Source organism: Lepidochelys kempii, chromosome 2 (assembly GCF_965140265.1).
Source record: "Lepidochelys kempii isolate rLepKem1 chromosome 2, rLepKem1.hap2, whole genome shotgun sequence".
NCBI classification, from domain to species: domain Eukaryota; kingdom Metazoa; phylum Chordata; order Testudines; family Cheloniidae; genus Lepidochelys; species Lepidochelys kempii.
Window position 1 is genome coordinate 75,518,779 of NC_133257.1, and position 22,086 is coordinate 75,540,864.

Here is a 22,086-nt window from a genome sequence, read left to right on the forward strand (position 1 = left end):
CACAAAGGATAGGGTAAAGCAGGATTGCACATCATTTACAGAGCCAGTGGAGCCCCAAGGGTATTCTGGAATGGGCCAGGAGCAGGAGAGGAGGTGTGGCCAGCATTCCCCTATGCCTTGTTATTCTCCAGCTGTACAGGTTAATAGGGGGCATGGGCAACCAGGATTGCCCTAGCCTGCTCTAGGAGCCAAACCAGCCCTCAGCAGCCCCAAAATTAGCAAGGTGTGAGCTACCTCCCCTTGGTCCCTGCAGTGGCCCTAGACTCTATCCCATTGTGCCTGAGGGCTGGGGGAATGTGGATGCTGATACAACCTTTGAAAGAGAGCAGTATGCATTTCCCCTGTACAAGATGGTGTGTTACCTGCACAAAATTCCCTATTACATAAAGCACCCACCTTTACCCAGTTCCTAGGGCTCAAAGTGTAACCCACTTGATTTAGGCACCCCCATCCTTTCCCAGTTCCTAGGGCTCTGGGTGAAAGGAACCTACCCTTACCTAATTCCCAGGGCTCAGGGCCACCCATTCCCAATTCCTGGGGCTCAGGGTGTAATCTTTTGCGGGTTTACGGGGTCTTTTACCAGTGAAAGAGCCTTACACAGTAATATACTTAACCTCTATTTATTAACAGTTAGCAAAACAGAATGCACACACTCAGCATACAATGCTCACCACTCCCAATAAGGCAGATGAACTTTTCTTGATGGCTAGTCAGGATCAGGTCATCTGTGGACGCCAGTTTCTGCACGGTGTGATTAGCAGGGTGTTGAGGTCTAGCAGCTCTGATCTTGGGGCTGTCTCCTGGAGTTGGTTCCAAAGAACTTTCTTTTGGACCACAGTTTATATAGTGAAACTTGAGTCTTCCTTAGCTACACCTCAACCAATCATTTTACTAAAATATTACTAAACAAATTTTCTAACCAATCCTAATATATGGTAAAACAATTCTTTAACTAATCATACCCCACCACCTTAACTGATTTACACCTAGCAAAATTAGTTATGTAACAGACAGTAACAATCAAAGAATCAGAGACTATACAGATAAATAATAGAGAACTGGGGACCATAAAGAAAAAACAATAAAGAAGTAGGGATTTCACAGCCACAACTGTTGATAAATGATTTCTTGCCAGACAGAATGCTGTCAAGGTTCCTTCCCCACTCTGAACTCTAGGGTACAGATGTGGGGACCTGCATGAAAGACCCCCTAAGTTTATTCTTACCAGCTTAGGTTAAAAACTTCCTCAAGGTACAAACTTTGCCTTGTCCTTGAACCCTATGCTGCCACCACCAAGCGTGTTAAACAAAGAACAGGGAAAGAGCCCACTTGGAGACGTCTTCCCCCCAAATATCCCCCCAAGCCCTACACCCCCTTTCCTGCAGAAGGCTTGATAAAAATCCTCACCAATTTGCATAGGTGAACACAGACCCAAACCCTTGGATCTTAAGAACAATGAAAAAGCAATCAGGTTCTTAAAAGAAGAATTTTAATTGAAGAAAAAGTAAAAGAATCACCTCTGTAAAATCAGGATGGTAAATACCTTACAGGGTAATCAGATTCAAAACATAGAGAATCCCTCTAGGCAAACCTTACGTTACAAAAAGACACAAAAACAGGAATATACATTGCATTCAGCACAGCTTATTTACCAGCCATTTAAACAAAAGGAAATCTAACGCATTTCTAGCTAGATTACTTACTAACAAGTTCTAATACTCCATTCCTGTTCTTTTCCCGACAAAATCATCACACAGACAGAAAGACCCTTTGTTCCCCCCACCTCCTCCAGTTTGAAAGTATCTTGTCTCCTCATTGGTCATTTTGGTCAGGTGCCAGCAAGGTTATCTTAGCTTCTTAACCCTTTACAGGTGAAAGGATTTTGCCTCTGGTTTTCTTTAACCATCTCAAGCTCTGTTTCTTTATCTGGTGATGGTGGGTACTATTAGGACAGAGCGCCTTCTTAACAGCCTGATATTACCTTGTTTTAATGTAATTGAGATGGAATGTGGGGACGTGACTTTCTGCTTCTTGGTTCATGGCTGCTGGTCTTCTAATATGACTGCAGGAGAAGGTCTCAGACCTTACAATATGGCTATAGGAAACGGCCCCATCCTTACAGGTGCAGAGGGAGACAGGGTCTTGCCCTTGCATCTCTCCTTCCTATCAGGAGGCTGCTGTTGCTGTGGGTGCTAGTCTCCAGCAGCTCTTCCATTCCAGCTAGTCTGTCTGATGGCTTTGTTGGGGTACCCACCACCTTAGTATCTGAGCAACTCCCACATTAAAGAGATTGCCTCGCCCTGGTGCTCTTTGTGGAGGTTCTGGCTCTTCCCCCTGTTCAAATTGTAGAAAGCTTTGCTTGGGGTGGGGTGTTTTGTTTACTGTAATACAAAGACTGGGTTTGTCATTAACACCTGTGGCAAGGTACAAGGGGGAGTCTTCCAGCACTTTCTCCCGACTCGGACACCTGCCCAGGGTTAGGAACAGTCTAGCCCTTTACCTGTCCAATTTAACAGTTAGTAACACTGGCTCTAAGGAAACATTCTCCCCAGCTACTAAAGAAATATCAATATTGTCCACAAAGTCATTCAGACAAAAGAGAGAGGAGTTCATTCGGGGGCCAGGTGAAAAGAAAATAATAATGATATTAATCTCTATCCAGACCAGTTCATTAACATATTAACATCTAATTCTAGTATTAGCTGAACTTTTCTAAATCATTCATGGTTACTAACAAACAAAAAATTAAAATGTAGTCCATTGCTTGCTAGTTAAAGTCCAGTCTTTAGGAAAGAGCAATGAATATGCCTCATATTCTTCATAAAGCATTTAAAACTCTTCTTCAGTGGATACTGCTTCAGCCGCCTTATTGTGTTTTCTCTAAAACTCTCTTGTTGTTAACAGACAAGCCTTTGGAAATGTTGTTATACTCTTAAAATTGACTGCAGAAATGTCATGGGGGCTTTCCATGTTCATTTCTCATTGACTTCCAGCTCAAATTCCAAACCCTGCAAACACTTATGAACATGCTTATCTTTAAGCACGAGTGTTGAGCCATTGACTTCAGTGGGACTACTAACCTGAGCTCACACATCATCATCAATAATAAAGATTCTGTAATTAGAATTAGTAGTTCTTCTTCGAGTGATTATTCATGTCCATTCCAACCAGGTGTGTGCGCGCTGCGTCCATGCCAGCTGGAAGATTTTTCCTTTAGCAGCGTCTGTAGGGTTGGTCTGGGCACCCCCTGGAGTGGTGCCTTCATGGCGCCCATTATAGGACCCTGCTGACCCTACACCCCCTCAGTTCCTTCTTACTGCTAGTAACGGCTAGCTGGAACTTTGCTCGCTCTGTATAGTAAGCGCTTTAGCAGTGTCTGATAGCATATCGTGTATATAGTTTTCTCAGTTAGTTAACAGTTGTTCCTTATAGTTATAGTTAATTGTTTTGGGGGGCTCTCCCCCCGACAACGTTTTCCCTCCTGGGGTATGCTCGGGTCTCCAGCGTTTAAGCTCTGCGAGGCCTGTGGCAAGTTTATGCCCAAGAGTGATCCTCATTCTTCCTGCTTGTGGTGCCTTGGTGAGAGACACAAGAAGAAGAAGTGCTGCATCTGCAAGGGTTTCCGCCCCAGAACCCTTAAAGACTGGGAACAGAGACTAAAAATTCTGTTGATGGAGGCCGCATTGAGGCCACACGCCGACCCGGGACCCACTGAACCAGCACTGAGCACGTCCTCATTGGTGCGCAGCGCTCCGGCACCAACGGCGCGCGAAACGGCCCCAACTAAGGACCCTAAGGCCCCCCAGCATCGTCATGGCTCGGGCCATAAGAAGTAGGCCTCAGCACAGCACCGCTCTCCATCCCTGGTGCCGGTAAAGAAGAAGAGGCCGGTGAGGGGTCGATCACTCCTCTCGAAGCCTAAGGGGTCTGTGGTGTCCACGAGCATGTTGGGACAGACATACCAAAGGCCAAAGGGGGCCTCAGGCCTATCTTGGACCTGCGGCAGCTCAACAAGTTTGTAAGGAAACTCAAGTTCCACGTGGTCTCACTAACCTCCATTATCCCCTCGCTGGATCCAGGGGACTGGTATGCTGCCCTCGACTTGAAGGACACGTATTTTCACATCGCAATAGTCCCACATCACAGACGCTACCTCAGATTTGTGGTGAGCAGCAGCCACTATCAGTTTGCCATCCTCCCATTCGGACTGTCGACAGCTCCCTGAGTATTCACAAAATGCATGGCAGTCATCGCGGCATTCCTGTGCAAGCGCCAGATTCAGGTTTTTTCCTTACCTTGATGACTGGCTGATCAAGGGATGCTCAAGAGCCCACGTGGAGGGTCAGGTTGAATTCATAAGAAGGACCTTCCTTGAATTAGATCTCCTAAACGAGGCCAAATCTGCTCTGTCCCCGGTGCAGAGGATAGAGTTTATAGGCGCAGTCCTAAACTCAACTCAAGCCAGGGCGTACCTCCCGGAAACCAGGTTTTGCTCACTAGGGGACATCATACGGGGCCTCAGACAGTTCCCCATGACCACAGCAAGGAACCGCGTAAAGCTGCTGGGACACATGGCTGCATGCACTTATGTGGTACAGCACGCCAGACTCAGACTGCGTCCACTCCAGTCTTGGCTGGTGTCGTTGTATCGGCCAGCCTGAGACACTCTGGAAAGCATCATAACCCTGCCCCGCCCGGTGTTGGACTCCCTCTTAGGGTGGCTCGACACGTGGGTGATTTGTGCAGGCGTGCCCTTTGCCAGCCCTCAGCCCTCTCTCTCATTGGTGACAGACACCTTGGATCTGGGCTGGGGAGCTCATCTAGGGGACCTCAGGACTCAAGGCCTCTGGTCTCAGGCGGACCTCGCTCTGCACATCAGTGTCAGAGAGCTGAGAGTGGTGCGCCTGGCATGCCACGCTTTCAAAACCCACATACCAGGCAGGTGCATATCAGTCCTCATGGACAACACCTCGGCAATGTTCTATATCAACAAACAGGGGGGTGCACACTCCTCTCCCCTGTTCCGGGAAGCTCTTACACTGTGAGACTTCTGCGTAGAGCACTCAATCCACCTGCAGGCATCATACCTCCCAGGTGTGCAGATCGCGATGGCGGACAGTCTCAGCCAGTCCTTCCACGGTCACGAGTGGTTCCTCCGGCCAGATGTGGTGAGCTCAATCTTCCGTCTCTGGGGCTCTCCCCAGATAGACCTGTTTTCCACTTGCAGCAACAGGAAATGTCAGCTATTTTGCTCCCTCATGAGTCACAGCCCGGGGTCCATCATGGATGCCTTCCTCCTCCCGTGGTGAGGCCGCCTGCTCTATGCTTTTCCACCAATTCCACTGGTCCACAAGGTGCTCCTCAAGATCCGCAGGGACGGGGCCCGAGTCATACTGATAGCACCAGCGTGGCTGCGCCAGCACTGGTTCATGTCACTCCTGAAAATGTCTGTACCGGCACCACTCACTTCACTGCTGATCCCGGATCTGATCACGCAGGACCATGGCCGACTCCGACACCCGAACGTAGAGTTGCTCCACCTCACAGCCTAGATGCTCCATGGCTAAACACCATGGAGCTGTCCTGCTTGGACCAAATCAGACAAGTCCTCCTCAGTAGTAGGAATCCCTCCACCAGGGCAACGTACCTTGCCAAGGGGAAGAGGTTCTCCATCTGGGCAGAGCAACGCAGTCAGCCGCTGTTGCTTGCCCCCATACCATTCATACTGGACTACCTCCTTCACCTAAAACAACAAGACCTGTCCCTGTCATCAATAAGGGTCCACTTAGCCGCCATCTCTGCCTTCCATCCGGGCACTGATGGCTTCTTGGTCTTCGCACACCCTTTAGTCAGTTGTTTCCTCAAGGGCCTGGACAGGCTCTTCCCCAAGATGCGTCAGCCTGTCCCGGCCTGGGACCTTAATCTAGTCCTCTCCAGATTTACAGGCCCTCCATTTGAACCACTGGCGACGTGCTCCCTGCTCTCTCTCTCTCTCTCATACAAGGTCGCATTCCTTGTGGCAATTACCTTGGCTAGCCGGGTATTGGAGCTCAGAGCCCTCATGTCCAAGCTCCCTTACACAGTTTTTCATAAGGACAAGGTCCAACTCAGACCTCACCCGGCCTTTCTCCCTAAAGTTGTCTCCCAGTTTCACATGGGCCAGGACATCTTCCTCCCAGTGTTTTACCCCAAGCCACACTCCTCCGATAGGGAGCGCAGGCTGCACTCACTGGATGTACGTAGGGCCCTAGCCTTTTACATAGAGAGGACTAAGTTGTTCCGGAAGTCTGTCCAACTCTTCATGGCCATGGGGGCAGAATGAAAGGTCTCTCTGTCTCTTCTCATCGTGGATCACATCTGCATTCGGGAGTGTTACGTCCTGGCGAGGGTGCCCGCCCCGCTGATTACCACCCACTCTTCCAGGGAGCAGGCCTCCTCAGCGGTGTTCCTGGCGCAGGTCCCCACCCAGGAAATCTGCAAGGCGGTTACATGGTCTTGATACATACATTCACGACGCACTATGCAATTACACAACAGGCCAGAGATGATGCGGCCTTTGGACGTGGTGTGCTCCAATCAGTGCATGACTCCAACCACACCTCATGAGCTTTGGCTTGTGAGTCACTTTGTTGGAATGGACATGAACAATCACTCGAAGAAGAAAAAACGGTTACTCACTTTCTCGTAACTGTTGTTCTTTGAGATGTGTTGTTCATGTCCATTCCAATACGCACCCTCCTAACCCTCTGTTGGAATAGCTGGCAAGAAGGAACTGAGGAGGTGGAGGGTTGGCAGGGCCCTATATTGGGTGCCATGAAGGCTCCACTCCAGGGGGTGCCCAGGTCGACCTACGGATGCTGCTAAGGGAAAAATCTTCCAGCTGGCGTGCACGCGGCATGCAAACACCTGGTTGGAATAGACAGGTCTCACTCTCCCACAATTGTATTAGCTGGTTTTGCCTTTTATTTCAATGTGAGCAAGACTGGGCTGGGGGGAGTAAGAAGATGCCAGTTTTGACTTCAATGAGGCCAGAATTTCACTATAAAGTTGCATATTGTCAATGGCACCTCTCAGTCAGATAAGGTGAACAATTCAAGCACAAAAAATGGAGAAATGTCCTGTTCCACTGAGATTTAATAGCCAAAAGCTGTCTTGAGTTTTCAGACTAACAATACTTTGCTTGTACGAAATATTCTAGTGAACACTTACTAATATTTGTATTATCATAATTAATTAAACCTGAACTGCACTTGTCAAATAAATGATCATAGTACATTTTGTGATGCATTATCCTTGATCTTCTTATGTTTGTTTCCTTGCTCATTAATTCACCAAGGGTGCCCTAGTCATTAGTATGAATTAGCGAGAGAGGTGTAGCATGAACATCATATTTGAAAGTTATCTCGACTTTTCCTAATGCAAATGAAACATGAAATTTTAAATTTGCAGGATGAAAGTTCCATAGAAAGTGATGAGTTTGATATGAGTGACTCCACCAGGATGTCGGCTGTGAACTCTGATCTCAGTTCTAATCTTGAAGAAAGAATGCAAAGTCCTCAGAATCTTCAGAGCCAGCAAGATGGTAAGCCTTTTAACAATAAATAAAGAAATAATAAAAATAGTATGGTTATACTTCTTTTGTGCATTACCTTCATTCAGCACCTGCCATGTCCTTTACTTGAGAATCTATTTTAATAGGCAACTTGAGATATAGGTTCGCTTTGTCTCGACAAACGGATGACAGGGTTGTTGGTTTTTTTGGCCAGCTAATTGTTGCTTACAAGTAGGCACTTACACCACGGCATGCTGGGTTTTTTATATTATTAAATATATAGTGTGTCCACGCATGGTATAAGGGGAAGTAAAATCCCTGCAACCCTTCACCTCTGTGTGGCTATCTAGACATTGGGTCCAGGAATGGAGAGATAAGGGGTACTACATGGCTGCCTACTCTTCCCTCACCTGGAATCTTAGTTCTCAGCACCAAGCTACCACCCACCAGCAGCCAGGGGGAAGCAGAGAGGGAACTGTGGCTGCCTGCATTACACATGCTTCCCTGGGCTTATTCTGGGCTGCAATGGACTGAGCTGTGTGCTAGGGACACAATCTAGCCAATAGTTAGAGTAGATACTCTCTTTATATCCAATCTCAGGTTATTCCTTATTTCTATGGAGCCTGCTTTTGTGCTTTTTCCCCCAAGACCACAACAAAATCCACTATGAAAATATAGTTCTTTCTTTGTTATATAAAAAACCAAAACAGATGGGAGAACTAAAGAATTAGTGTAAAAGCCAGACAAAGAGTATACACTGCAACAATATATGTCTTTAGCTTTGTAGATATGTATATATGAGATTTCCTTGATGAAATGGTTCAGATTGCAGGACTGTTGCTTAAAGCAGTGATGTCAAACACCGCCTGTGGGCCGGATCTTGCCCACTTGGTGCATTTATTTGGCCCAACAGAAGTAGTCACATGATCCAGAAACTAAGCTGTTGTTAAAAATAAAAAGTAAGTTCTAGCCCTTGTGATTGTGAAGAAAATATTTCACACAAAGAGAGTATAAATCAGTACAGCAACATCTTTCTGGGTCTGCAAACAGCTGCAGACAATGGCTCAGAGTATGAGCTCCCCCATTCCTTAGTTATCTTATTGGAGTGTTGTCTCCAAAGCCCAGGGAAGACACATAAGTGTCAATATTAACTATTTAATCACTGATCATTTTAGTGGATGGAATGGGGTAGGAATGGAAATGAAAAACAAATTGTTGAGAATTGGGAGTTGCTGCAGGGAAGGAAATGCAGAAGGAAGAATGGAGGAGACAGGGAAGAAGGAGAGAAACAAAGAAGGATGGTGAAGAACGAGAAACAAAGGATAGAAGTAGCGGCGATGTAAAGGTGAACCTTTAGTCATTAAAATTTAGTTACTACATAAAGCCAGAATTCTACCCTGGATCTCTGCACAAACCTGTCATTGACTTCAGTGCAAGTTCTGCTTTGGATTGGGGGCGGGGGTATGGATTATACATTTATACCCTGGACTACTGATTATAATAAAAAATTAACTTAGGATGTGGGGGAGTGGAAAACTATTTTGTGCCACCACAGTCTCAGTCTTTGGAAAGACTTTCTGGTATTGGAAACCCTTTGCAAACTTGTAACCATACGTTAATCAAGCCTGGGTCTAGTGTGTGTGTACATGTATGTAAATAATCTGTTCTATTGATATTCATAGAAATCACCCCCATCATGGAATCTGTGTGTCTTAGGAGACACAAGTCCTGATTCACCACTGTGTTACTCCAGTTATATGCTGATGTAATTTCAACTGAAATCATGGCGTTACATCAGTATACACTAGAGTGATGCAGTGGTGAAGCAGGCCCTAGCACTAAATGTGAAGCATAGGGTGAAAGACAATTGCCCTGTAAATCCTACCAGTTTAATGTATCAGATCAGTGACACTCGCACTGAGGCTCAGGAGTTGCAAATGGCTCTTTAATGTGTCTCCTGTGGCTCTTTGCAACACATGATATTAAAACAGTGCAATATAATTAACAACCAATCAGGATGCTTTTATTATATCTGTATATCTATATATCTATATAGTAAATGAAACAATGAAGTCACACTACTGTGGCTCTTTCGGGTAATGTTGATCGGCTAATTGAGCTCCTGAACCACTGAGGTCTGAGTGTCACTGTATTAGACCATGATTCCATGGTTGTAAATAGAGTTCCACCTATTCATTAACACAATATTCGGTTAGGGGCCCAATGCTGTGAGCTGCAGAAAGCATGCTGGAAGAATTGTAACTTAAGGATATTCATTGTCTTCCAGTGCATTCTCTGCATCTTCCATGATCAAGCCGCTTGAACTTAAAAACACTGCGAGGATGAATATAAGATGCTTATAAAGGGTAAAAATCATGCTATTTTGCTGGGCCCAAGCAAGGCCCTCTACATGTTTGGAAGCTTCCTGGTAGCTATGCACAGAGCAGTGAAGAGCACAGCCAGATCAGCCACATGCTGTGGCCTCTGGAAAGCACACAGGAACCTGAGCCAGTTCATAGTGCTGAGTGAGGATTGTACAAGGGGTCACAATACATACATGCAAATCCTCCCATAAGGTCAACAGCGATTATTTCACCAATAGTCACCCCCTGATTGCCTTCCAGCCCATTGTCTAGGGACTGAGGATAATTCCATTCCCCACCCTGCATGCTGTTCTCCACACAAAGCCCTTTTACTCAAGCTTTATGGAGTGGAGGTGAATTTCACCTATAGCCCTGATCCACAATGATATCATCAAGGGCAGTTCTCACCGCAAAATAGACTTCATACATTTTTAAACAATAGGGAGTTGAGTCAAACTTGCTGGTGAAAGGGATGAAACTAGCACCCCAAGCACCTGCAACCATTGGGGAGGAGCTGGGAAAGAGCTGCCTCAGCTCTAGTTTGCAATCAAATCGTTCTCCAGCTGCTCTGGCCATAGCCCCTTCTGGGGCAGCCCTGGTTGACTGGTTTCCCAGTGGAGTGTATATAAGGCAGCCACAGCTGCTAGCTGGATAACAGGATTGTAAGATACTTAGTTGTCCTACCTACCTTCTGTGCGTCTAGTCCTATGTCTCTCTGTCCTCTTCCAAGCTTCCTATCCCCTTGTTCTAAGCTGATTTTTTGTGAGAGACTCTATTTATTGCTTATCTACAGACAGAGCCCCAGCCAAACAGCTGAGTTTTGTTTGTATGACCCCTGATGTTGCTCTGGGGACTCTGCTATTATCAGACCAGACCCATCAGCCCTTGCCTCAGATCATAGATTGAAGGCAGGGTTTGTAAACATCTTTAGTCTGTCTAAAAGAAGAGTGTGTGCTTTTAAAGCGGGTTTTGTTGTGAAAGCTGTCCTTTAAATGCCTCTGTTAAGAGGATAACAAGAGCTGCATGGAGATAGAAAGTTCTTCTGTTGACCTGCTGTTAGCAGGAGTTAGAACCTTGTGCAAAACTGCTGAGTAAATTCTGCAGACTCATCGTAGCAACTCCCCCAATAAGAAGTAAGTGTGGAGGGGTGGGGGGAGAAGCTTCTGTAGAGGAAAGTAGCAGCTCATTTGGGTAGGTCCCTAGAAACATCCGGGCTCTGTATGAATTTAATGTTTAGCTACTATTGAGTTACCAGTAAAGGCGATCATCAGGAGGGGGATAAAATGGACCACTTTTTAAAAATTGGAATAAGACGGAAGCTATAGATATTCACAGTACTGTTTCCTATACTAAGGCATATCAGAGTGAGTTAAGACCTCTTCTGACTTTGTGCTTTGTTTGCTTTGTCTGCAGACTTAACATTTTTAAAAAGTGTTAGCTTAAAAATTATTTTTAAGTATATGAATTATATTCATTATTATATAAAACCTGTAGAGCTGTTTACAGTTAAAATTAAAAATGTCATGATTTAACTTTAGCCAGAAACTTTCTGTTGATACAAAGATATTAATAAGTATCTACTAAAGTGTTTTTTTTTTTTTAAATCAAGTATTTGTAGTGTGTAGGAATGGGGTAGTATTTCTTTAAATAGTTTGAGAGTCCTCTGGTGGTGCTCACTTAGTTCTTTGTCTGTGGCAGCAAGTTGCTAGGTTTCACACTGTGTATATTGACTAAATATGGCTATTTGTGTCCCACTGTTCCCCTGTGGTTCCTTCATATTGTTTGTTATTTAAAGAGTAAAAGACACAACAGTATTCCTTTTTGTTTCAAAAGTTGTGACATTTACTCTAACTCCCGTGAAACACATAGTGTTGGTTAATTCGGTTAAACTGTGTATAATTAGAAGTGTTGTCTAACATAGTGTTATACATACCATTTTCTTTTATACTCCAAAATTAGTTCAAGCCAATTTATAATCCATCTTCCCTTGCAATAACAGGTGAGCTATAGTAATTCCTTGAGCTCTTTACTTTGTACTGATGAAGCCTGGAAGACCTTTGATTTTTAAAAATCAGCTCAAATTTTCTTTTCCTCAGTAACATTAAGCAAAGTATGATAGGTGCAAACACCAGGCAGAAGATGAGTCTAGAACAAATGGATGAATGGGCATACTGTACTACAAGATGTTTTTTCATCATAGTTGCATACATTTCAGGCCTGACCCTGACATTGCTGAGCACTGGGAGTTATGATAAAGTCACTGAGGTCAAAAGCAAATTCTCAGCACTGGGCCTATAATGAGCTTTTTGCTGTAAGCGAACCAGATACAGAACTCCCAGTAAGTTCAACATATAGTGCAGGTCAAGGATCAGGCCCAGGATTATATTAGTCATATTAGCTGACAACACAGCTTTATTTCTCGTTGAGACACAGTTTGTACAGAATTGTTCATGATCAAGGTATGAGGGGTTGAACGCTGCTAGTCAGGTAGGAAAGCTTCTCAGATCCACTGTACTTAAGAGAAGTGCTCAAAACCATTAAGGACTGGGCTCAAATATTTTGCAGAGTTTTCTTGATGTATGAATCTGAGTTTAGATTTAAAAAAAAACCACCGGAACTATTGAAATGGCATTTTTAATGTGCAAGGGATACTGGGAGTTTAATAAGTCAAAGTTATAGCACACTAAAAAGAAAGTAGCCTGTTAGTGTGTTCCTTTTATTTCCTTGTCAGTTGTACTATATTTACCGTGCATAAAACCTTCATTTATGTACCTTCCAAAATCCTAATCTTTAGGTTTGTTTTTGGCTTTACTACTTGATTAGTTTTATTTTGTAATCTACATACTACACTGAGTACACCTGCAATACTGTGTCACTTATACCTAGTGTCATATTTTAAAACATTTTTAAATTTAAACAGATGTTTTGAGCACATTAGTCTCAGCTTCCGTTTAGTGTACGGAGCCTAGACTGAATAAGGACTGCAGGATGTGGCCCTATAGATGTAGAAAGAATAGGGATACAATACACCGTTCTCAGACTTCATAGAGACTATTGCAATTTGTACATTATTAACTAGGGGGTTGACTTCTGTGATGGGCCGAGTCCTTGAATCTCACCGAAGTCAATGGGGAATAGAAGTATTCGAGGGTAGATTCTCATTTTGCATGGCAAAGAATTCTAGTACAATAAGATTTAGAATTTCTAGGTGATATCTAATCCAAGATACTCATATATTTCATGGTTGTGCCAAGAAAAGTTAGTAATATAAGAATATCAATTAAAAAGGCCTTGTGAGTAGAGTCTGATGATCTTAGTCCAGTTCCTATACTTCTGTCAGTTTCACTGCTGCATCCACCATATTCAGTTGGTATCTTCGCATCCAAACCCTTATGGTCTTGGGGAGGCCATGTAAAAACTGCTCTAAGACGAGCACATCCATAATCTCCTCCACTGTCTGGGAATGCCCAGGGCCTCAAACCTCTTGTCCACTTTGCCGCCTGGAATTGCTCGTATTTTTTGGTGGATAGCCCCAACCGATCTAGGACAGCTGTCTTCCCCGCATCATAGCTTCTGGCCTGTTCCTTGCTTAGGGCCATGCAGGCAGCTTGGACTTCACCAGCCAGGTAGGGAGTGAGCTGCAGGGCCCAGGTTGCCCTGTCCCAGCCTGCTCCCATGGCTACCCACCTCTTAAATGTGCCCAGGAAGGCATAGGGATCATCCACAGGGCCTTAAATACCATCCCCCACTGTGGGAACTCACAGTTTCCTGGAGGAGCTGCTGCTGTACCCTGGCCTGCTCTTTTATGAAGTCCTGCAGGCTCTTCTGCTGCTCTGCCTGCCAGCTAAGCAGGGCCTGCCTTTCCAGCTAGTGGGCCTGCTGAAAGGTTTGCATGGCCTTTTTGCACCTTTCCTTCACCAGCCATTGCAGGGTCTCCTCCATCTCCGGGCTGCCAGACTCCGGCTCTGGCACAGAAGCCCTATGTGTAACTGAGTGTACCTGGCCCCTGCCTCTGCTAGGCTCAGATACAGTCACTCAGAGACCCTTAGGTTCTGAAACCACGGGTGCTTTTATTTACAAGTTTGTGCTCCCACCACTTTCTCACCACACACAGCTCTGGTTTTTTTGTGTCTGAACTCAGGAGGAAAGAGCTGCACACCCGCAGCCTCCGCCATTCTACCACTTGGGCTCCTTCTTCCCAGCCTCTTACATAGCCCTGGGCTAATTGGGCTGGCAGCTGGCTCTCATTCCCCAATTAGGGCAGGTTCTTTCCAGGCAGTTCCGCTTTATTCACTTCAGTGGGGCTGGCGGCAGGGGACTGATTCTGCAGGTCTCCTGCTCAGCAGCCTGTGACAACATCATAAAAGTTTATTCAGTCAGGAAGCAAGGTTATAGTATATCGCTCAGTTTGAAAACATTAATACCTTGTTCACCGAAGCAGAGTTTTACTGAACTTGAGAACTTGGTGTATTGCAAGTTACCTTCAGTGGAGTTACCTCCTGGGGTGAATCTGGTTCATTGGATTTGCTTAGGTGTAATTTAGTTTGCACAAATATATTAAGTGCAAAAAATACACTAAAATCATTGATACCAATATAATTGTAGAAATCAAGTTCCATTGACAGTTTGACTTCTTTAGAGCTGATGTGATGTTAGTGCAAGTGAATTAAATTCTGCCAGTAACACTGCAATGACTCTTTGGCGCTAATACGATGTCCGTGATGATAGCTCTAAATGTCAATGCAGCTATGGGTACTTTAACATCACCATGGAACCTGTGGAGGGTTAAGTAGGGTTTTCAATGTCAAATATTTTAAAACACCACCTTCCACTGGCATGGCAACTGATTTTTGCATTATCATCAGAATGACTCCATAGCTAGGCAAGTATCTGATGTACATTCTTGGGTGGTAGTGGATAATCTGTTTGTGATGATCTATCTGGTGTGGCTCCAACCTGTGGTGAGATTAAAATACCAGCTTTTTTCTCGCAAGGGCAGTACTTTCTCCTCCCATATTAGTGTCATTAAGTATTACCCATATTCCAGAGTTCAGAACTCGACCTTCCGCACATACACCATATCTAGGCAGCCTCAAGAAACAAGCATGAGATCAGGATTAAGACACACATGCCCCTTGTGGTAATGTAGTGTATGACAACTGGACTGCTGGGACAGCATACTGTTCATGTGCAGAATTCTCTCTTCTCATTGAAGTGATGCAGGTCTGCAAGCACCTTATGGGTGTATTGTGCTAAAGAACAGATCTGCTGTCACTTTTCTGTTTTAATTACTAACTACATATGTTCTCTAATCATTTTCTTTTTTTTAAACTTCTGGTTTTTTTAAGTGCCTTTGTTTATACTCTAATTTGCTTTAGAGACTAAAATATTACTAACCATGAATTATGCATTTAGCAGACTCTGCTGCATTCTGACTGCTGACTGGTTCATTGCAACCAGGGAACAATTTCATTTCCCACTCCATGCTCCCAGCTGCACAACTGTCACTTTCTATTACTTTTGCCTCAAACAATTGAGGATGGCTTGTAATGACAATAATTGCCTCAAATTTTTTTGTCATGTTTGACTTGTTAGCAACCAACTACTAACTGTTGGTCACAATCAAGTTCTTAGCTGTTGCATAATTACATGAGGGAATATTTTCAACCAATAATAGTTCAAAAATGAAAATTATTCTTACATAAAAACACTAAAATACTTGCTGACGCTCCATTCTAGTTAGATCCGTCGTGTTTGCATGACCCACCCAGTCCCGAGAGTGAAATTTGCCTCTATGTAGAGATGTAGCTCCAAGCCTATATATCTACTTAGTCCCCTATTATCAGCAGTTAAATGATGCACTGGCATTGTGCTGAGCCTCTGCTGACAGATGAATTTCAGCCAGTAGAAATAACTAATAACTGTCCAAAGGAATGTTTCCCCTTTCCTCTGCTCAGTTATTCAATTGAGCCCATTTTCTGTTGATATCAGCAGAGCAAGCCCTAAAGCATATACTCCACCTTTTTTAGAATGTTGTATTTCAATCCTTCTGATTTTTTTTTTGTTTTTTAAGCTTCAACATTATGGAGGTGTTTTGGTCTTGGATGGGGAAGCAAAGGGAACTTTCCAGTAGATCAGTGTTACCCAGTTCCTCTTTTGAGTATGCACTGGTAGACTTCAGAGGGAACTGCACGTACACATTGATTAATTTGACCACCTCTTCCGGTACGGTATAGGTCGCTGTCTTATGTAACTACTGTTAAAATGTGAACTAGTATAGACTAGCATTTTACATAAATGTGAAACATAGCATAACTAATTTAGTGAAAATACCTAAACCCATTTTTACTTTAATAAAAGAGATGTAAAACAATATGCTTAATAGAAAATTTAATTGAGCAGTTCTTTACTATTCAGCTTTTTAATTAAGGAAGCTATTAATGTGTGTTTTTGTTTTTGTTTTTTTGGTTTGTTTTTCCCTAAACACCAAATTCCCTAGTGACATCAGGCTGCCTTGTGAAAGACTTTGGTTTATTTATTTAAACTGTTTTTCATTTGATAGAATGTTTTATGATGCTGTATAGTTTAAAATGTAGAGTCATTTGCTAACCATAAACAAGTACTTTAATGCTGAAAAGAGCCACTCTTCTTTTCATAGGCAAAGTATTTTGTAATATTTGCTATGCTGGAACATAAGTGGTTGTGTTTTTTTTACTTGAGATGTGAGAAGCAATATTTTAAAACAGAACTTGATATTGGGAAAAATGGCAAATGTTGCATTCATTATTCTGTGCTAAGGAAGCTAATGCTGATGAATCGCTTTTAGAAAGACTCCTCCTCTACATGGCAGTTGATCTATAAATAATAATTTGCAGAACTCACAGGCACCTTGTAGGTAAAGGAAAGCAAGTGGATAATTAGGAAATAATGTTCCTGTTAAGTGCAGGGAATTCTAATTGAGTTTTCTTAGTATTCTGACCTTTCTGCTTTGTTATAAGGAGAAATGCAATAAAACCATGATCCAAAGCAAACTGAAGTCAGCAGGAGCCTTTCCTCTGACTGCAATTGACTCTGGATCTGGCACTAAGGGTACATCTATAATGAAAATAATTGTGATTGCAGCGTGGGTAGGCAGACCCAGGCTAGCTTTATTCTAGCTAGTGTTGCTCCTGGGGAAATTCTGCGCTGAAAAATTAAAATTTCGGCACACAATATTTTAAAATCTGCACATTTTATTTGTTAGAATAACATCATATAATCGTGCTGGTTTCAATTATTTGGTAATTTATTTCAACTACACTACAATGGATGGAGAATAGGAGTTGGGGGGGAGCATTGGAGGAAATCCTAAAACCTCCTTTGTCTAACAGTAATGTAGTGAGGTTTGAACCTTTATTTCTAGTTATTAGTTGTCAAATATATGGAGCCGCATGCTCAGTATTACATCATAGGCAACTGAAGAGCAAGTGAGGGCAGGGGACTCAAACTCACACTTTATATTGGCTGCTGACCATCTCCAGAAAGGTCAGAAGCAAAGAGTTCATAGAGCACATTTTGATAGGAAATATTTTCAGTTCAAAAATTTAGATCAGTTCTAATCACTAAAACACCATCAGCATATGTAAGCCATACTGTCCTTTACAGTAAGACACCTTTACAGTACTCAGACAATGTAAAGCAGCCTTAAAACTTTTACACCTGTTTTAGTCTCCTGGGGCAGTTCACCAAGACAATGGGAACAATTAATTAAGCAGGCAGGCGGCAATATTCTGCTCTGCCTGAGGAGACAGCCTGCCCCATGCCTACCTCTTCAGAAATACCCCAAATCCCTGCCCCCCCAGGCGGAGCGTGCCGCAAGTGTGTGTTAGAGAGACAGTGTCTCTTTCTCTCTTTTTTTTTCTCAGGTGCATGAGTGCCCAGTTCTCTCTTTCTCCTCCCCTCCCCACAGCCCTACGGTAATGTATGTCTCTACAGGCTGCTCTGGGTACTCAAACCTGCCTGTCTGCACTGCTGGAGAGGGGCGTGTGACCACTCTTGCGGGTTCCTTTTGCTTCCGCATCAGAAGTCATTTTTCTGTGGAGAAGCAAGAAAGCTGTGGGGGGCATGAATTTTGTGCATGCGCAGTGATGCAGAATTCCCCAAGGAGTAACTTAGTGTGGGAACAATAGCAGTGAAGACATGGCAGCATAGGCCAACAACCCTAGTGTGTACACAGGGTCCCAGATGGGTTTATATTGGGGTGGCCAGACCACACCACACCACCACATATTCACTACTACTGTTACCACACCTGACTGATTAAAGCTAGTGCACATATGCTTACCTGCATTGCAGTCATCACAATTTAAGATGTGATGAAGACATATCCTAAGATTCTGTCTCATTGTAGTTGATGGGAATTTTATCAAAGATTTCAATGGGACCAGGACTGGACTATAGTTCCCTAAGTCTAATGGCATAAAAAGAACATTCAAATAAAATCACATCTGCATGGATCACAACTTTAAGTACACAAAGGGCCAGTCAGGCACACACTCTTCATGATGTTTTGGACATGAGGGAGAGAATATTATCTTCTCCTTGGGGCTGCAATAATTGTGCTTACACATCAGCACATCCAAATCAGAAAGTTGCTCATACAGTAAGAGGGGATACAAAGGTGAACTGCAAATAAAGGCAAGTTAGCATAGCTTTCTGTGCTGAATGCATCTACATTAGGGTTGCTGACTCTGACTCAAGCTATTCTGGGAGATTTTTTTTTCCAACATGACGAGACATAATGTCATTTTCTTAAAATATCCTATTAAAATCTCCTGGATTGCTTTCAGTAATCACTGAGAGATGGATACCAATTCCGTGAGACTCCAGGCCATTCCTGGAGGGTTGGCAACCCTGTCCACAATTGTAGGGGGACTAGGCACCATTCAGGGCGTTTTGTCTGCTTAAGGACAACAGATAATATTTTCAGAAGTGTCAAAGTGACTTAGGAGACAAAGTTCCATTTTCAAAAAAGACTTGGATATGTAGGCATGTTTTAAAATTCTACCCAGCGTCAGTCACCAGGCCCAAAATACTCAGGGTGAAATTCCAACCCTCTTGAAGTCGATGGCAAAAGCCCCACTGATTTCAATGGAACCCGCACTTCATCCTTCACGCTTTCGGAACAGGTGGTGGGGATTGAATTGATTCTGGAGAGGCTGATTCTGGGGGCTGTAATTTTGTTTACCCAATTATTAAGTAGTGGAGTTTATTTACAGATAATAGTTTTAATTCAGTGACTTAGTATATATCTGGCTATGTTCCTACCTTACTCCATATTTCTTTCTGCCAGGTTTCTCCAGTTTTCTACTGGGTCTTAAGCTGTTTGTGCTCTCCATGAACTGTGCAGATGCTCAGCTTCCTGGCTGACTCTCCTTGTGACTCTAATCACAAATTTGAAATTGCATATATTGTTGCATTCCTTGCAAATTTGCCCTGTTTTTAGTTGAAAATGGGGCTGTTATGAAGTCTGTTATGAAGGGGAGAGAATATTTTTCTGCTTTCTGGATCAGCTACTAAGTTGTGTGTATTTTCCTCCTCACCCTATAAGCATGTGCCTAATAGGCTCATTTGGCTAGTGATATGGGGAACTGGTGCCAGCATACATTTTTAAAAGAGGTGTATTGTTGGTCTGAGTCTACGATTAAAGATGACAGCTTTGCCATGTACTCCTCCGTAACGGAAGAAGCAGGGTCCCAAGTTCAGTCTTGAACCCAGGTCTCGTGCTTGGCTCTGAGAATACTGATTTCCATAGAAATCACCTTAGAACCTAGTTCTGAAAAGGGGGAGGTACAGAGAGAGCCACTTCTTTCCAAGGAGAAATTAATGGCTACCCAGTAAGCTGAGTGCACTCCCTGGCTCTCTACAGGCTGCATATTTAAATCACTTAGAGGTACCCACCCAACTCCTGTGCAACTTCCCTGCCAATTCTCTGCTCCTATTTTCCTCCTACTTAATGGCCTAGCAGATCTGTAGTGGAATATAGTGCTGGAGGTGCCTAGCTGAGTAGGATGTAGGAATCTCTGCAATATGTTCTCAGGGGCCAATGCATATGAAAAGGGGCTATATTACTGAACACCTTTTCCCTCTGTACCCTGCTTGTGTGTGCTTTAGCAGTGTGTAGGATCAATTCTTAGTAGCTAAATCACAACACTTCATTAAGTATTAAAAATAGAATGGAGACAGTGTTTGATGGGCATGCAGATATGGAGCCTAAAATCTCCTACCCTGCAAAGTGAATTCTTTTGAATCAAGGTGTGTTCCTTTAAGACATTCTTCCTCCTTCAGGCAGGAGGGATTCATAGGCCCTGGCTACATGGGCAAGTTTCTGCGCAGTAAAGCAGCTTTCTACGCTGTAACTCCCGAGGTGCACACACTGCCATGCCACGTAGTGCGCAGAAACTGCACAGATGCAGCGCTGTAAAAAAAAGAAACCACCCCGACAAGAGGCCTACAGCTTTCTGCGCCGGGAGTACAGCGCCGCGGTGCCAGTGTGGACTCCCTGGTTGATCACAGCGCTGGGATTGGCCTCCAGGATTTGTCCCACAATGCCTGTTCTTGCCTCTCTGGTCATCGGTTTGAACTCTACTGCCCTGCCCTCAGGTGACCAACCGTCATCCCCACCCTGTCAATTCCTTGGGAATTTTGAAAATCCCCTTCCTGTTTGCTTGGTGATGCGTGCAATGGTCTCAGCGCATCTTTCCAGGTGGCCAACCTGCTCCACGCAGCAGGCGATCCCCCACTTAGAGCAATGCCAAACTGCTGGACCTCATCAGCATTTGGGGAGAGGAGGCTGTCCAGTCCCAGCTGCTCTCAGCCATAGGAATTATGATACCTATGGACAGATTTCACAATGCATAAGAGAAAGAGGCCATGACCGGGACACACTGCAGTGCAGGGTCAAAGTGAAGGAGCTGCGGAACGCCTACCACAAGGCACAGGAGGCAAACCAACACTCTGGTGCTGCGCTCACAAGCTGCCGGTTCTACAAAGAGCTAGACACGATACTTGGCGGCGACCCCACCTCCACTGCGAAGGCCACTGTGGATACTTCAGTGGCTTGCATGCCAGTCGAGAGTGGACTGAGCCAGGAGGAGGAAATCTTGGATGAGGATGTGGAGGGGCGGGGGACTCGGAGGTCAGAGAGGCAGGCAGCCAGGAGCTCTTTTCTATCCCAGAGGAGGCTAGCCAGTCACAGCTGTTGGAGCTTGGCGAAGTGCAAACAGGAGAGGAGGCCCCTGTTAAGTGGATTTGATTTTTGGGAATCACTGAAGCGACTTGTTGGGGGCAGGAGGGTTGCAGAAAGCAGGCTTGTCTCTATATGATGCACATACCACCACATGCCTAGTCTGAGCAGCAGAACAGGTTGTTGATTGACTCCCTCACTTCACGGGAATCTGCCTAAGAGATCTCCAGGAAATCCTCATGGAGATACTGGGCAATCCACTGCTGCAGGTTCTTTGGCAGAGCTGCTTTGTTTCTTAACCCATGAATGGTAACTTTCCCACATCACTTTGCCGTCATTGGCGGCACGACTATTGCTGCACACAGGGAAGCTGCATAAGGGCCAGGGAGGAAGCTGCAGTCTTGGAGAAGACCCTCCCTTGAATCCCTGCTCACCCTCAGCAGCGAGATATCTTCCATAATGAACACAGCCTGTGGAAAATGTAGGGACAGGAATGATTATCAGCCCTCACGCCCCAGTGCTGGCTCTCCCCAAGAGAACCCTGATTTCCCCTGCCCCTGCAGCTACTCACCATTTTGGGGGTCTTGTGGCTCATGTGTGCTTGCCGGGGGTCAGCCAGTTAGTGACAGGTATGTGAATAGTGGCTGTGTTTTAAATCACTGCATCAGTGTTCTGTGTGTTGCAAACAATACTGCTTCTGTAAAATGTTGTGTTTTGGCTTCATGGATATGAACTTTGGAGCCCAGCCTCCCTCTTTATCACTGGCTGAACAGCTGCGCAGAATTAAGAAGCGGCCACGAAGAACTAAGGAGGACTTTCTGCGTGACGTTATGATGCACTCCGTGGCCAAAAAACAGGAACTGAAGGATTGGCGGGACAGCAAGAAGAGGGATCGAAAGGAGAATGCGGTGAGCCAGAATGAAACCATGGAGCAGCTCTTAAACGTT

The 22,086-nt window shown here is 44.4% G+C and overlaps 1 protein-coding gene across 5 annotated transcripts in view; it reads left to right on the top strand.

The window, feature by feature from the left end:
• The window catches only part of NOL4 (nucleolar protein 4), a 255,887-nt gene that overhangs the window by 66,877 nt on the left and 166,924 nt on the right, over positions 1-22,086 (top strand). For all 5 annotated transcript variants that reach the window (XM_073331285.1, XM_073331283.1, XM_073331284.1 and 2 more), the window contains exon 5: positions 7,450-7,582. In XM_073331285.1, coding sequence (XP_073187386.1) covers positions 7,450-7,582 — 133 coding nt within the window. The remainder of the gene's footprint in view (positions 1-7,449; positions 7,583-22,086) is intronic.